The sequence below is a fragment of the Crinia signifera genome, chromosome 4, assembly GCF_055691185.1.
Source record: "Crinia signifera chromosome 4, ASM5569118v1, whole genome shotgun sequence".
Classification (NCBI taxonomy): domain Eukaryota; kingdom Metazoa; phylum Chordata; class Amphibia; order Anura; family Myobatrachidae; genus Crinia; species Crinia signifera.
In genome coordinates this window covers 185498464-185512280 of record NC_139220.1, presented here as the reverse complement: position 1 = coordinate 185512280, position 13817 = coordinate 185498464, and the positions used below count along the sequence as shown (strand labels likewise).

Sequence of the window (13817 nt, the reverse complement as noted above, 5' to 3'; positions counted from 1 at the left end):
TTAAGAGGACAGAAAGATAAAACCATTAATTTTCTATTTACCGCAATGCTATCCATACCTACCAACTGTCCCGATTACAGTGGGACAGCCCTGCTATTTGGAGACCCTCCCTCTGTTTCTCCCTGTTCGCTGCACCGAGTAAGCCAGGATTTACTTGCTGATGCGACGGCCCTGGGGAGAAGTCTTCTGATGATGTCCTTGGCCCTCCCTCCCAATAGCTGTGTAAAGCCTGCAGAATGCCATAAAAAAACACTAGCGGCATGCCCCCAAATAAAGCGAGCGGCCAGCGATCACATAGATTCGGAGCCTGTGATCGAACAGAGGGCTCTGTGGACCCCCACAAATCCTGTTGACTGGAGATAAGAAATAAAATAAGACACCAACACATGCGCATCAAGGACTGTGACATGAGAGCCATAATCTCTAAAGTCTTTTAGATTAACCTGACATGAATATGTTCCTTCTTTAGATGGTATTACATTAGATTAAACACCCTGTGACTGCCAGAAGATGCAGGAGTCAGTTTACAAGCAACAGTACATTGCAGCAGGATCACTGTAGTATGGGAACTGTGCTGTTGGGACTGCCAATAACGGAGAGACCACAGAATACAGAACACCCTACGTTTTTATTGAACCTTCTGAATCAAGACCTATAATAAAGTAGAACTTAAAATTGGACCAGAAAACTCAAAGGATATCTAGATTTACAATATAACAGACAACATGTTAAAGTCATCAAGAGAGAAATATACTGATAAATACTGTTTAAACAGTTGAGTGGTGGCGATACACAGTCTTCTCCTGCAGGACTGGAGAAGACCACTTAATAATTCTGAACACTTCCAAGTCCAAGGAAATACTCCTTTATTTTTGGGACCAGGACTAATAATGGGCAATTCCAGCAGCTCTACAGTGGATGACATACAGGCAGTAGAGATCCACCACTGGTACAAGAAATTCATGACCGAGTGTCCATCTGGTCAGCTCACCCTACATGAGTTTAAACAATTCTTTGGTTTGCGAGGACTAAGTGGAGACGCCAATAGCTACATACAGCAAATGTTCGGTACCTTTGATATGAACAAGGTGAGATATTTATATCTGCCTAAGTGCTACTATGTATTCTTAGAGAACAGCTATTACAGCATGTAATATAGAACAAATCATCAGGAACCAATAGTAACCATTGTTTATTTGCTAACATTAGTCAGACATGCACTAAACTGCTTAAGGCTAACTTCTGCGTCATATCAACTACTGTATTTCATATATGCACAATTATGACGGCAGCGTAGGGGCAAAGAAAGCATTTTACTGCTCTGATGTGAAATCATGTGCCCCAGACCTTGCATGCCAATCTTTTATGTAGAGCAGAAGGTTGATCCGGATGATGCAAAGATCAGGATGATTGATCTACAGTAGATGCAACAGTGACCTAGGTGTGGTACAAAAACAAGATGTTGGCTGTGTGAACTGCAGGGGGTGCAATAAGCAAATTGGTACTTGTTTCCTAGCACGGCCACACCGATCATGATCTTGGGCATCGCAGGTAAAAAAATTGCGTTGGTCGCATCGCATGCGGGTTAAAAAATCGCATGCGATGCGACCGACGCGATGCCCGCGATTTCCCATAGGGAACAATGTTAAATGCCTCAATTTACCCAAATCATCATAGGGAACAATGGTAAATGGGCCAGAAACCCCCAAAAACACCCCTGAACAGTGAAATGGCCCCCCAAAATTAGTTAACGCCACCCCACGATCAACGTGAACCCAAAGTGTGGCGAGCGCAGCGGTACGCGTTCTCCGACCTTTTCATACCCCCACTATCCACGTCGGCGTGGAGTTGAGAATAGAATAGTGTGGCGAGCGCAGCGAGCCACCGAGCCCGAAGCGTGGCGAGCGCAGCGGATACCTGTGAAGCCCGCGAAGGGACGCGTTTACCTGTGAAGGTTTCCGCGTCCGCTCGCCGCGCTTCGGGCTCGGTGGCTCGCTGCGCTCGCCACACTATTCTATTCTCAACTCCACGCCGACGTGGATAGTGGGGGTATGAAAAGGTTGTAGGACGCGTACCGCCGCCCCTCGCGGGCTCGCTGAGCTCGCCACGCTTCGGGTTGACGTTGATCGTGGGGTGGCGTAAACTAATTTTGGGGGGCCATTTCACTGTTCAGGGGTGTTTTTGGGGGTTTCTGGCCCATTTACCATTGTTCCCTATGATGATTTGGGTAAATTGAGGCATTTAACATAGTTCCCTATGGGAAATCGCGGGCATCACGTCTGGACCATTTAAGCCTTTTTTAGCCACCTGCGATGCGACCGACGCGATTTTGACTTTTTTCAATGCTTTTCAATGGGAAATCGCGATCATCGCGTCGGTCGCATCGCAGACCACTAATAATTACCCGCGATGCCCGCGATTGTGGCCGTGCTAGGAAACAAGTACCAGCCAATTTCTAGGCATTTTCTAGTTGGTTGAATTGCAACAAAATGGTTTATGTACTTATTACAAAAGTATTTATATATTCTAACTTTAAGTGGTGTCAACCATAATCCTCAGTTTTTTTTTATATGTGTCCATTTCTGCATTACTGTACAGATGTGGCTGCCGTCAGCTTATGGGTCCTACATGCAGCATTATTGCAGTTGCTACTTGAAGATGAATAAGGATGCATATGTATGTAGGTAGAAAATAAAGCAATATATATATAGAGAGAGAGAGAGAGAGAGAGAGAGAGAGAGAGAGAGAGAGAGAGAGAGAGATCCCCTGTCTGTGCTCGGATTGATTGTAGCAGCACCTCTGAAAGATCCTCTGTTAGACAGGATCAGAAAGACAGATATGAAAGAAAGTGGGGTTTCAGAGGGCGCTGTGATAGTGAAACGGCTTAAATTCTCATATATCATTTAATACATAAAACACATAAAAACACCTTTCAAGGTGTGAAAATGTACATAAAATGTTTTTCCAAGTACATAAGTAATTACAATAGTATCTCTGGTGGGTTGGTAAGTTCGGTCTGAAGAGAAATCCCAATGCGTTTCATCATGACAATGACTTCATCAGGGACAACAATATAACCGATACAACTATGTGTATATCCAATTATGATAACCAGACATGTATTTCCAATATGATCCAGAAATGTGGCATCCAAAAAAAGGCACGACCGTGATTTTCTTCAAATAAAATAGAGTTCAGAGGGAAGGTGCTTACTGCATGACTCCACAATAGAGACATGACTCTGTTGTGGAGTCATGCAGTAAGCACTTTCCCTCTAAACTGTAAATTTGGCATCAAACTGCTGAGCCTATACAAGATTATATTTGAAGAAATGGTTGTGCCTTTTTTTGGATGCCACATTTCTGGAAATACATGTCTGGTTATCATAATTGGATATACACATAGTTGTATTGGTTATATTGTTGCCCCTGATGAAGTCATTGTCATGACGAAACGCACTTAAAAAACCCACCAGAGATACTATTGTAATTACTTAAGTACTTGGAAAAACATTTTAAGTACATTGTCACACCTTCAAAGGTGTTTTTTATGTGTTTATACATTTTTATTCATTTTATGTATTAAATGATATATGTGAATTGAAGTCGTTTCACAATCTCAGTGCCCTCTGAAACCCCACTTTATTTCATATCTATATATATATATATCTCTCATATATTTAGCCACATCTGTCACATCCCCTGTGTGTATAACTTTCCCGCCCAGCGTTATACACAAACCCGCCCCCCCTAGGGAAAAGACCAGTGTTATACACACCACCACCCCCTTGACATCACCTCCCCCCGCCCCGCCAGGGATACAGTACACGCCCACCATCCACCATGGTGTAGGTGAGCGGCACCCCCCCACCCCCCGGACCCCCCCTCCCACGATTCGCGGACCCCCATGATTCACGGGCCCCCCACGCCCCCCCTCCGGCGATTCACGGCACCCCGCGCCCCACTCCGGTGATTCATGGCAACCCCCCGACACACACACCGACCGCCCCCCCCCCCCCCCCCCTCGCGCGATTCACGGACCCCCGCGACCCCCCTCCCACGATTCGCAATCCCCGCGAGCCCCACTCCCGCGATTCGCGGCCCCCCTCCCGCGATTCACAGACCCCCACAACCCCCCCTCCCGCAATTCATGGACCCCCCGTCTCACGATTCATGTCCCCCTGCGCCCCCCCTCCCGCGATTCGCGACCCCCCCTCCCGTGTTTAACGGACCCCCACAACCCCCCTCCCGCAATTTGCGGACCCCCGTTCCCGTCCCCTCCCGCAATTTGCAGACCCCCCTGACCCCCTTCTTGCAGTACCCCCCCAGCAGACCGTCGCGACCCCGCTCCCGCATTTCACAGACCCCCGTGAGAATGGGGGATCCTGTACCGCCACAAGCAGGTGCCGCCCCTAGGTGGGAAATTCGGCCCTGGCTGCCACGCTGCAGGTTCCCCCACTGCCAGAAGTGTCCCCACGGTCCTCTGCACCAGCGCCACAACTACTGCGCTGGCATGCTGGATGCTCAACCACTGGCTGGAGCTGCACAGTGTCCCCCACCCTCCTCTGCACCAGCGCAAAAGCTTTAGTCCCCCTCATACCCACACACCCCTATCACTACCCAGCTACCTGCTCTCCTGAACCCTAACTTCCACCACTGGGGAGTCGCTGACGCTGTGTTGCCCACATACCCCTATCACGCCTCATAGCCCAGCCTCCTGCTGTCATGCACCCTAACTCCCACCCAGTAGGAGGAGACACTGACTCAGGGCCACCGTCCTGTACTCCTGTGCTGCCACGCTGGACCCTCACCAACTGGCAGAAGCTGCACAGTGTCCCCCACCCTCCTCTTTAGTCCCCCTTGTGCCCACACACCCCTATCACTACCCAGCCTCCTGTTTTCCTGTGTCGTGACCTCCGCTAGTAGGGAGCCGCTGACTCAAAAACACCCTACTATACTATTGCACACACACACCTAAACAACATGGACGCACCCCCCCATACACACATTGTACCCTCCACACTATCAATGTACATCTTACTCTGTAATCACCTTTTAATTAAACAAAACAATACACACCCTCTTCCAAATCATATGCTCTCTATTTAACACATTTCACCTATAACTCAAGTTGCAATACAGGCCATCTTTCACACAATTCTAACCATATTTCTCACAATACAAAAGTTCACAAATTAGGAAGCGCAGCCCCTTACGCCGGTGTGAAGAGCGCTCGTAGGGTGTATATATATATATATATATATATATATATATATATATATATATATATATATATATATATATATATACATACACATACATACATACATACATACAGAGGAAGGACCGTGGCACTGGGGTCTGAAATAAATAGGACTGACGCTTGCCTTTGCAGGTTAACGTTTCAGCCTTTATCCAGGCTTTTGTCAAAACAGCATACATGCAAACGGTCCTCACTGAGGGCATGGGGCACAGAACATTATCTGGAGTTGAGTGCCGGCTACCCCGTTCAGATATATATATATATATCCAATTGCAAGTGCAGCACTCCACTCTTTGGGCCTTATTCTGATCGGTGCGGATTTCTCCGCATGCGGTCGTCCCGCCGATGGTTATCGTCTGCGCATGTGCAGAGGTCACTCTGCGCATGTGCAGGCGATTTCGCCGCACGTATTCTTTACACGCCGCACAGGGGGCGTAGAGGGGCGTGAGGGGCTACTTAGCCTCATTACCCTATGCATACGCCCCGCGTTTCATGGGCGTTCCCATGCAAACGCGGGGCGTATGCATGGTAATGAAGCCGTGACGCGTGTGTAGGGGGCGGGCATCTGACATCGCCGGATGTCAGCTGCCCGCCCCATACATGATTTCACACGGACAAGTGTCCGTGTGGTCTTGGGTGGCGGGACCTGGTGGAGCGTGCGGCCCTGCATTCGATGTTCGGCGACCATCGAATGCAGGGGCTGCTCCCAAGATGGAGGAGGCGTATCCCCGTCCACTTTCATGCGGACCGCCACATATCCGCGTACGGACGGAGGTGGCGATCCGTATGGAAGGCGGGGATTCGCCTGCACGGCCCTGGCCGCATATTCTGATCGGGCCGCACCGATCAGAATAAGGGCCTTTGTGCAGTGAGCTAGGGGGTTCCCGCCACGATGCACCAGTCTCTCACGACAGGTGCGTATGTGCAGAGACTTGGAGGACGGCGGCACTCACTTGACAAAATAAACAGTCAGCAGACCAGGGTTATCCCAACGTTTCAAACCTCCGTGGTTTTTTTTTTTTATCAAGGTGCATTGAACAAATTACAAACAAAATGACACATACCTTTATACTGATCGCATCCATTCATCAGCCCCCCCCCGGCGTTCTTTCCGGCACTCAATGATGACGTCACTCGTACCGGACTCTCCAAGAGACCATGAAGGGATTTGCCAGTACTGCCCATACTACAAAAAAACAAATATATATAGAAATATAAATGAATCAGCAATACAATAACACAATATCATGTACATAGTGTAAGAGGTACATACAAGTGTACCATGTATGAAAATATTAAGTGCAAGAAGTGCAGAAATATTACTATTTAAAAACTTTAAAACGCTCTGGGTGGAACCATTATATATTGTAAATTTAACCCATCGGAGCCCGATCTCAATGCAATTGACTCCGGAATCTATTATTTATAACAAATAACCCGCAGAGAGCGTTTTGACAACTAGTGTGCGCATATCAGGAAAAATATATATATGAAGCAGATAACTGTTGACATGGTCTTGAGTGTCGATATCACTACAGAAAGTATGATAATCCAGTTAGTTCATTAAGCCCCCGTGGGGCCAATGTGTCCAGTCTAAAGATCCAACGGCTCTCAGCCTGGCACAACATTAACCCTCGGTTGCCTCCTCTCTTAAGTGGGGGGATCTGTTCAATAATCCTATATTTTAAAGAGGACAGCGAGTGTCGGGCCAAAGCAAAGTGCTGGGCTACGGGCTGGTCGCTCGTGCCCGACTGAATGGTATGTTTAATCGCGGACCTGTGGGCAGCTGCCCTCTCTTTGAAGGCCCGGATACTTTTCCCCACGTAGTGGCGGCCGCAGGGGCAGCTAATAAGATAGACTACGTAGCTTGAGGAACATGTGACCCTTTGTCTGATTTTAAAGGGTTTACCCGAAAATGGGTGATGGAAAGTATCACCTGCGGTCATAAAGCTACATGTTGTGCAACCGGTGCACTTAAAGCACCCAGGTTTTGGAGTCCCTAGAAATGAAGACAGTGTCCTGGTCGACACTGTGTCGACTACATCATTTTTTACAAGATAATCCTTCAGATTCCCCCCCCCCCCCCCCCCCCCCGGGTGTATGCACACATGAGCTTAGAATTTTTAATGACCGTAGGGCCGGATTATTGGCCAGTGTGACTTGGCCATTCTATTGATGTCCTGATTCTTTGGGTGGAATGTATTAACCCAAATTAGTGTGTCCTGTTTTTTCTTTTTAACTGGCCGCAGTACCTGTTCCCTAGACAAAGATACAACTTTTTGTTTAGCTTTTAACAGGTCAACTAGACAATATCCCCGTACTCGGAATTTCTCCACCATGGTGTCAAGAGAATTTTCCACCTATGGGGGGGATGGATGGTGGCTGGAAGCCAACAGCAAGTTGTTACGGTCGGTTGGCTTACAGAAAAGAGATGTTGTTAAATTACCATTGGAATTAGTGATCATGATGTCAAGGAATTGTATCCTATCCCTATCGATCTGAAACGTCAATTTCACCGGGGATGTGGACCGGTTGTGACTCTGGATAAGTTCCTCAAGCATGTCCTGTGGGCCTGACCACAGGATCAGCAGGTCATCTATATACCATGTGTACAGCAATAGATGCCTGGGGGTCGTCAAAGAATAGCTGCTGTTCTACCATGAACATATAACTGTTGGCGAGCACTGGAACCACTGAGGACCCCATCGCACACCCACACCTCTGTAAGAAAAAACGGTTATTGGACATGAAAAAATTACGTCTGAGAGTAAGTCCCAATAATTTCAAGAACAATTCGATGTTAGGACCTTTATACATCGGATTGTCCGTTATCAGTGACCTGACCGCCACGAGCCCCCCCCTCATGCAGAAACAGTTTTTTCTTACAGAGGTGTGGGTGTGCGATGGGGTCCTCAGTGGCCCCATCGCTCGCCAACAGTTATATGTTCATGGTAGAACAGCAGCTATTCTTTGACGACCCCCGGATCAGCAGGCATCTATTGCTGTACACACGGTATATAGATGACCTGCTGATCCTGTGGTCAGGCCCACAGGACATGCTTGAGGAACTTATCCAGAGTCACAACAGGTCCACATCCCCGGTGAAATTGACGTTTCAGATCGATAGGGATAGGATACAATTCCTTGACGTCATGATCACTAATTCCAATGGTACAGTAATTTAACAACATCTCTTCTCTGTAAGCCAACCAACCGTAACAACTTGCTGTTGGCTTCCAGCTACCATCCATCCCCCCTAAAGGCTGGACTACCTTACTCACAAATGCTACGGGTACGTCGCATAGTGAGTAATCTGGCTGAGGTGGAAAATTCTCTTGACACCATGGTGGAGAAATTCCGAGTACGAGGATATTGTCTAGTTGACCTGTTAAAAGCTAAACAAAAAGTTTTATCTTTGTCTAGGGAACAGGTACTGCGGCCAGTTAAAAAGAAAAAACAGGACACACTAATTTGGGTTAATGCATTCCACCCAAAGAGTCAGGACATCAATAGAATGGCCAAGTCACACTGGCCAATAATCCGTACAGAACCGGCCCTACGGTCGTTAAAAAATGCTAAGCTCATGTGTGCATACACCCGGGGGAAAAATCTGAAGGATTACCTTGTAAAAAATTATGTAGTCGACACAGTGTCGACCAGGACACCGTCTTCATTTCTAGGAACTCCCAAACCTGGGTGCTTTAAGTGCACCGGTTGCACAACATGTAGCTTTATGACCGCAGGTGATACTTTCCATCACCCATTTTCGGGTAAACCCTTTAAAATCAGACAAAGGGTCACATGTTCCTCAAGCTACGTAGTCTATCTTATTAGCTGCCCCTGCGGCCGCCACTACATGGGGAAAACTATCCGGGCCTTCAAAGAGAGGGCAGCTGCCCACAGGTCCGCGATTAAACATACCATTCAGTCGGGCACGAGCGACCAGCCCGTAGCCCAGCACTTTGCTTTGGCCCGACACTCGCTGTCCTCTTTAAAATATAGGATTATTGAACAGATCCCCCCACTTAAGAGAGGAGGCAACCGGGGGTTAATGTTGTGCCAGGCTGAGAGCCGTTGGATCTTTAGACTGGACACATTGGCCCCACGGGGGCTTAATGAACAAACTGGATTATCATACTTTCTGTATAGATATCGACACTCAAGACCATGTCAACAGTTATCTGCTTCATATATATATATTTTTTCCTGATATGCGCACACTAGTTGTCAAAACGCTCTCTGCGGGTTATTTGTTATAAATAATAGATTCCGGAGTCAATTGCATTGAGATCGGGCTCCGATGGGTTAAATTTACAATATATAATGGTTCCACCCAGAGCGTTTTAAAGTTTTTAAATAGTAATTTTTCTGCACTTCTTGCACTTAATATTTTCATACATGGTACACTTGTATGTACCTCTTACACTATGTACATGATATTGTGTTATTGTATTGCTGATTCATTTATATTTGTATATAAATTTGTTTTTTTTTGTAGTATGGGCAGTACTGGCAAATCCCTTCATGGTCTCTTGGAGAGTCCGGTCCGAGTGACGTCATCTTTGAGCGCCGGAACGGACGCCGGGGGGGGGGCGGATGAATGGATGCGATCAGTATAAAGGTATGTGTCATTTTGTTTGTAATTTGTTCAATGCACCTTGATAAAAAACCCACGGAGGTTTGAAACGTTGGGATAACCCTGGTCTGCTGACTGTTTATTTCGTCAAGTGAGTGCCGCCGTCCTCCAAGTCTCTCTCTCTCTCTATCTATATATATATATATATATATATATATATATGTATGTATGTATGTATGTATGTATGTATGTATGTATATATATATATGAAAAAATTTTCAGAGGGCGTGGAAGAAAGTAAGCAACTGTATTCAAAAAATATTTACATAAAACTGTTATAAAATAACATAAAAGTCGCCCTTAGGGCACACAAATGCATACACAATTGACAAATATTTCTGTGTTGTATGTCAATACAACATCTTCTTTTTCAGATTTTTAGTGTACATCATTCGGTCAATGCAGAAATACCAACGCGTTTCATCACAACTATGACTTCATCAGGGGCATTAAGAAAACAGATTTAACTAGTCGCCATCCATAGTTTACATCCAATAAAGTTTATATAAAACAGTCCAGTTTAGAGATGTCCGAATGAACAATATAGAAGTTATCCACTGATGCAATTCTTTCAGGGAATAGAGTATTTGCTCAGCTGAACCAGATAGATATTTACCACTGCCAACTAATAGTGACTATAGTAGGGAGAGGTGTACAGCATAGATCCACAGCAGGGATCAAATGATTGGGATCCAGGCATTAGGAAATGCTTTTTATAATGATTTAGTTTTCAAATAGAAAAATCAGACTTTGGCTTAAATAACGATAGCAGATGAGCCCAATATGCATCTATACTACATAGTACACAGTAAGCAACAGATCTCTTCTGTGATGAGAATACTCCCAAACAGACCACAATATAGTATATAGCAGCCTTCTCATCCACAACCCAAGAGAGAGACTCTATATTATATACTCTATATTATATACTATATTGTGGTCTCTTTGGGAGTATTCTCATCACAGAAGAGATCTGTTGCTTACTGTGTACTATCCAGTATAGATGCATATTGGGCTTATCCGCTATTGTTATTTTAGCAAAAGTCTGATTTTTCTATTTGAAAACTAAATCATTATAAAAAGCACCCCCACTGTCGATCTATAAAAGTGGAGAGTGATAAACAACAGTCAGAGTTAAGCAAAGTTTCTGGAGAAGGGAAAGGAATGTTAGAGGGAAAGCACTAATAGTTATTTTAAAATGGAACTTTTATTAATATTATTTTAATATTCCCTATATTTCTATGTGGGAATAGGTACAAACAATGAAAAATAATAGATAAAATCACAAACAATGAACAAATCACAAACAATGAACAAACATATACACATAGAATGTGCTCAAAGGAAGAAATTAGTGTATTCAAATTACACAGATGTCCACCTGAAGATGTCTGTCAAGTATAGCTAACAATGTTGACACAAGGGCCCTTATTCATCTGACCGCAGTACAAATTTGTTTGGAAAATGGGCAAAACCATGTGCAGAGGGAGTTAGATTTGTGTGAGTTATTTTGTTTCTGTGCAGGGTAAATACCGTCTGCAATTTTTTTCCACTGCAATTTAGATTTCAGTTGCAACCCTCCCCAACCAAATTTAACTCTCTCTGCACATGTTACATCTGCCCCACCTGCAGTGCACATGGTTTTGCTAATTTTCCAAACAAATTTGTACTGCAATCAGAATTGAATAAGGGCCAATGAGTGGTCCTGAATGGTCGTACTCATAACTGAAGTGATTATCATGCACAGTGCTTGATAAAGCTGTTCTTAGAGAGTGAAACACGTGTTGGCATGTGTCCAGTCTGTATGTCTGATAGTGGCAACGGAGCTTGTTGGGGTCCCCGCTGCCTTCCCCGCCGTAGCCGCCAGTCCCCCTTGCCACCCCGACCCCCCCCCCCCGAACTGGGCAGTGTCTCCCTGAAGCGGAGACAGGTGGGGAGACGTCCCAGTCCCTATCGCCGGCGCACACCAGTGAAAGGGATCTGGCGGGCGCCGAGCAAGGATGAGCCCGGCTACATCTGTATGTAAATAACCAACAAGATACTACACAAATTACTCAGACATACACACCTCAGTTGATAATTGAATCCCTATATGAACACTATATGACTAAATGTATCTATGATTTAGGATACCATTGGAATTTAAAGGATTACATTGATTATATGTGCATAAATGGATATTGTATTCACAAAAAGTGGACTATGCATGATAATCATTTCAGTCAGTGGTGTAGCTAGGTGCCACGGTGCCTGGAACAAGGGCATGTTTCGCGCCCCCCCCCCCCCCACACACACACACACACACCGATTTGTAGTTGGCGGGGCTCTTGCATGGAGAAAAGGGGGCGCAGCCTAACATTATAAAACACACCGTAAGGACCATTACACATAAAGTCACATGCCATAATGCTAATTACACATAAGGCCACACATGATGCCCATTATATACTATATAACAAACCTTAATGCCCATTTGCACAATTGGCACATAAAAACAAAAAAATTTTGGAAGGAGGGCACAACATTTCTAGTTACACAGCTGGCAGGAGCCATCATGCTTCCATTTATATGTACACACACATATAGCCTATACTGTACACATACACACACACACACATATTATATATATATAAATAAAACACATACACACACACCCACACTCCATTTTGTTTGTAGGAGGTGAAATAAATAGTAACATATAATAATGTATAAGCTGCCAATTTAATTAACTACAAGACACAATACAGGATATTTACCCTGTCAGTGATAAAGCACATATTGTACACAGAGGGTCCTCGTCCTGCTGCTGCTGCTCCTGCTTCTTAGATAAACGCAGGGGAGGTAGGGGAGGAACTGCATAGCTGTCTCCTGCCAGAACAGCCTCCTCCTTGTAACTGCACTCTCTGTCTGCAGGCATGTCACCAGCGTGTTTCCACTGTTCATGTGAGACTTCCTGCCAGGCAAAGCATGGTCTCATGGGATTTGTAGTTTAATCGTTAACTGCTCAAAGTCTGAACAGTAACATATAAACTACAATTCCCATGATGCCACTGTCCCTGCTTCTCCATCCTGCCGGGTGCCTCGCTCTGACAGCTGATCCATACTGCTAGCACTGTAAGCGCCGCAGCCAAGCGGGGGAGGGAGCGTGGGAGCAGGGCGGGGGAGCCGGCGGCACAGTTTGCCGTGCACGGCTCAGGCGCCATTTAATCTCCCTGCGCCCAGAGCTTGTGCTCCACCCTCCCTTACGCCCCTGACTTCAGTTACGAGAACGACCATTCAGGACCACTCATTATGTCAACATTGCATTGTTAGCTATACTTAACAGACATCTGTGTAGTTTTAATACACTCATTTCTTCCCTTGAGCACAATATGGACCTTATTCTGGTCCGTCCGCAGCCAGCATTTGTTCGCATTGGGATCGATGTTTGGTGTATTTCTGCACATGTGCCTATGTCTGGTGCATGCGGGTATGGTGAGCAGACAGTTCGCTTGGTGCACGCACCCAAGGCCTGCAGCCAGGGGGCGTGGGTAGGCAGCAGATAGTTGCGCCCATGGAAATGCCCATTCCCATGTAAATGCTGGACGTTCCCATGGTAATCAGCCCATGCTGGGGGCAAGCAGCTGACATCACTGGATGTCAGCTGCCCGCCCACTCCCTCCCAAGGGTGCACGCAAATCTAAGTGACCTGAGAGTCACTTAGATTTGCGTGCAAAACCAGTTTGTGCGCCCATAGAAACGTTGGAAGGCACCAGCAAACGCAGGCGTACACCGGCCTGCTCAGGGCATGCGGATGATGTAGGTGCTATGTTGATCCATGCAGCTGCGAGTGACTCCTGGGTCACACGGCAACTTTGACACTGTGCAGAGAATTCTGGGCACCCCATGACAGGAGGAGGGGGGGGGGGGGGGAATTGGG

The 13817-nt window shown here is 46.0% G+C and overlaps 1 protein-coding gene across 2 annotated transcripts in view; it reads left to right on the top strand.

Moving 5' to 3' along the window:
- Positions 1-13817, top strand: part of LOC146072476 (guanylyl cyclase-activating protein 1-like) — a 58570-nt gene that overhangs the window by 9955 nt on the left and 34798 nt on the right. The window contains exon 1 of one of the 2 annotated variants that reach the window (XM_083179705.1): positions 891-1088. The exons of the other annotated variant lie outside the window; for it this stretch is intronic. Coding sequence (XP_083035831.1) covers positions 891-1088 — 198 coding nt within the window. Of the gene's footprint in view, positions 1-890; positions 1089-13817 lie in introns of those variants that run through there. 2 annotated transcript variants of the gene reach the window in all.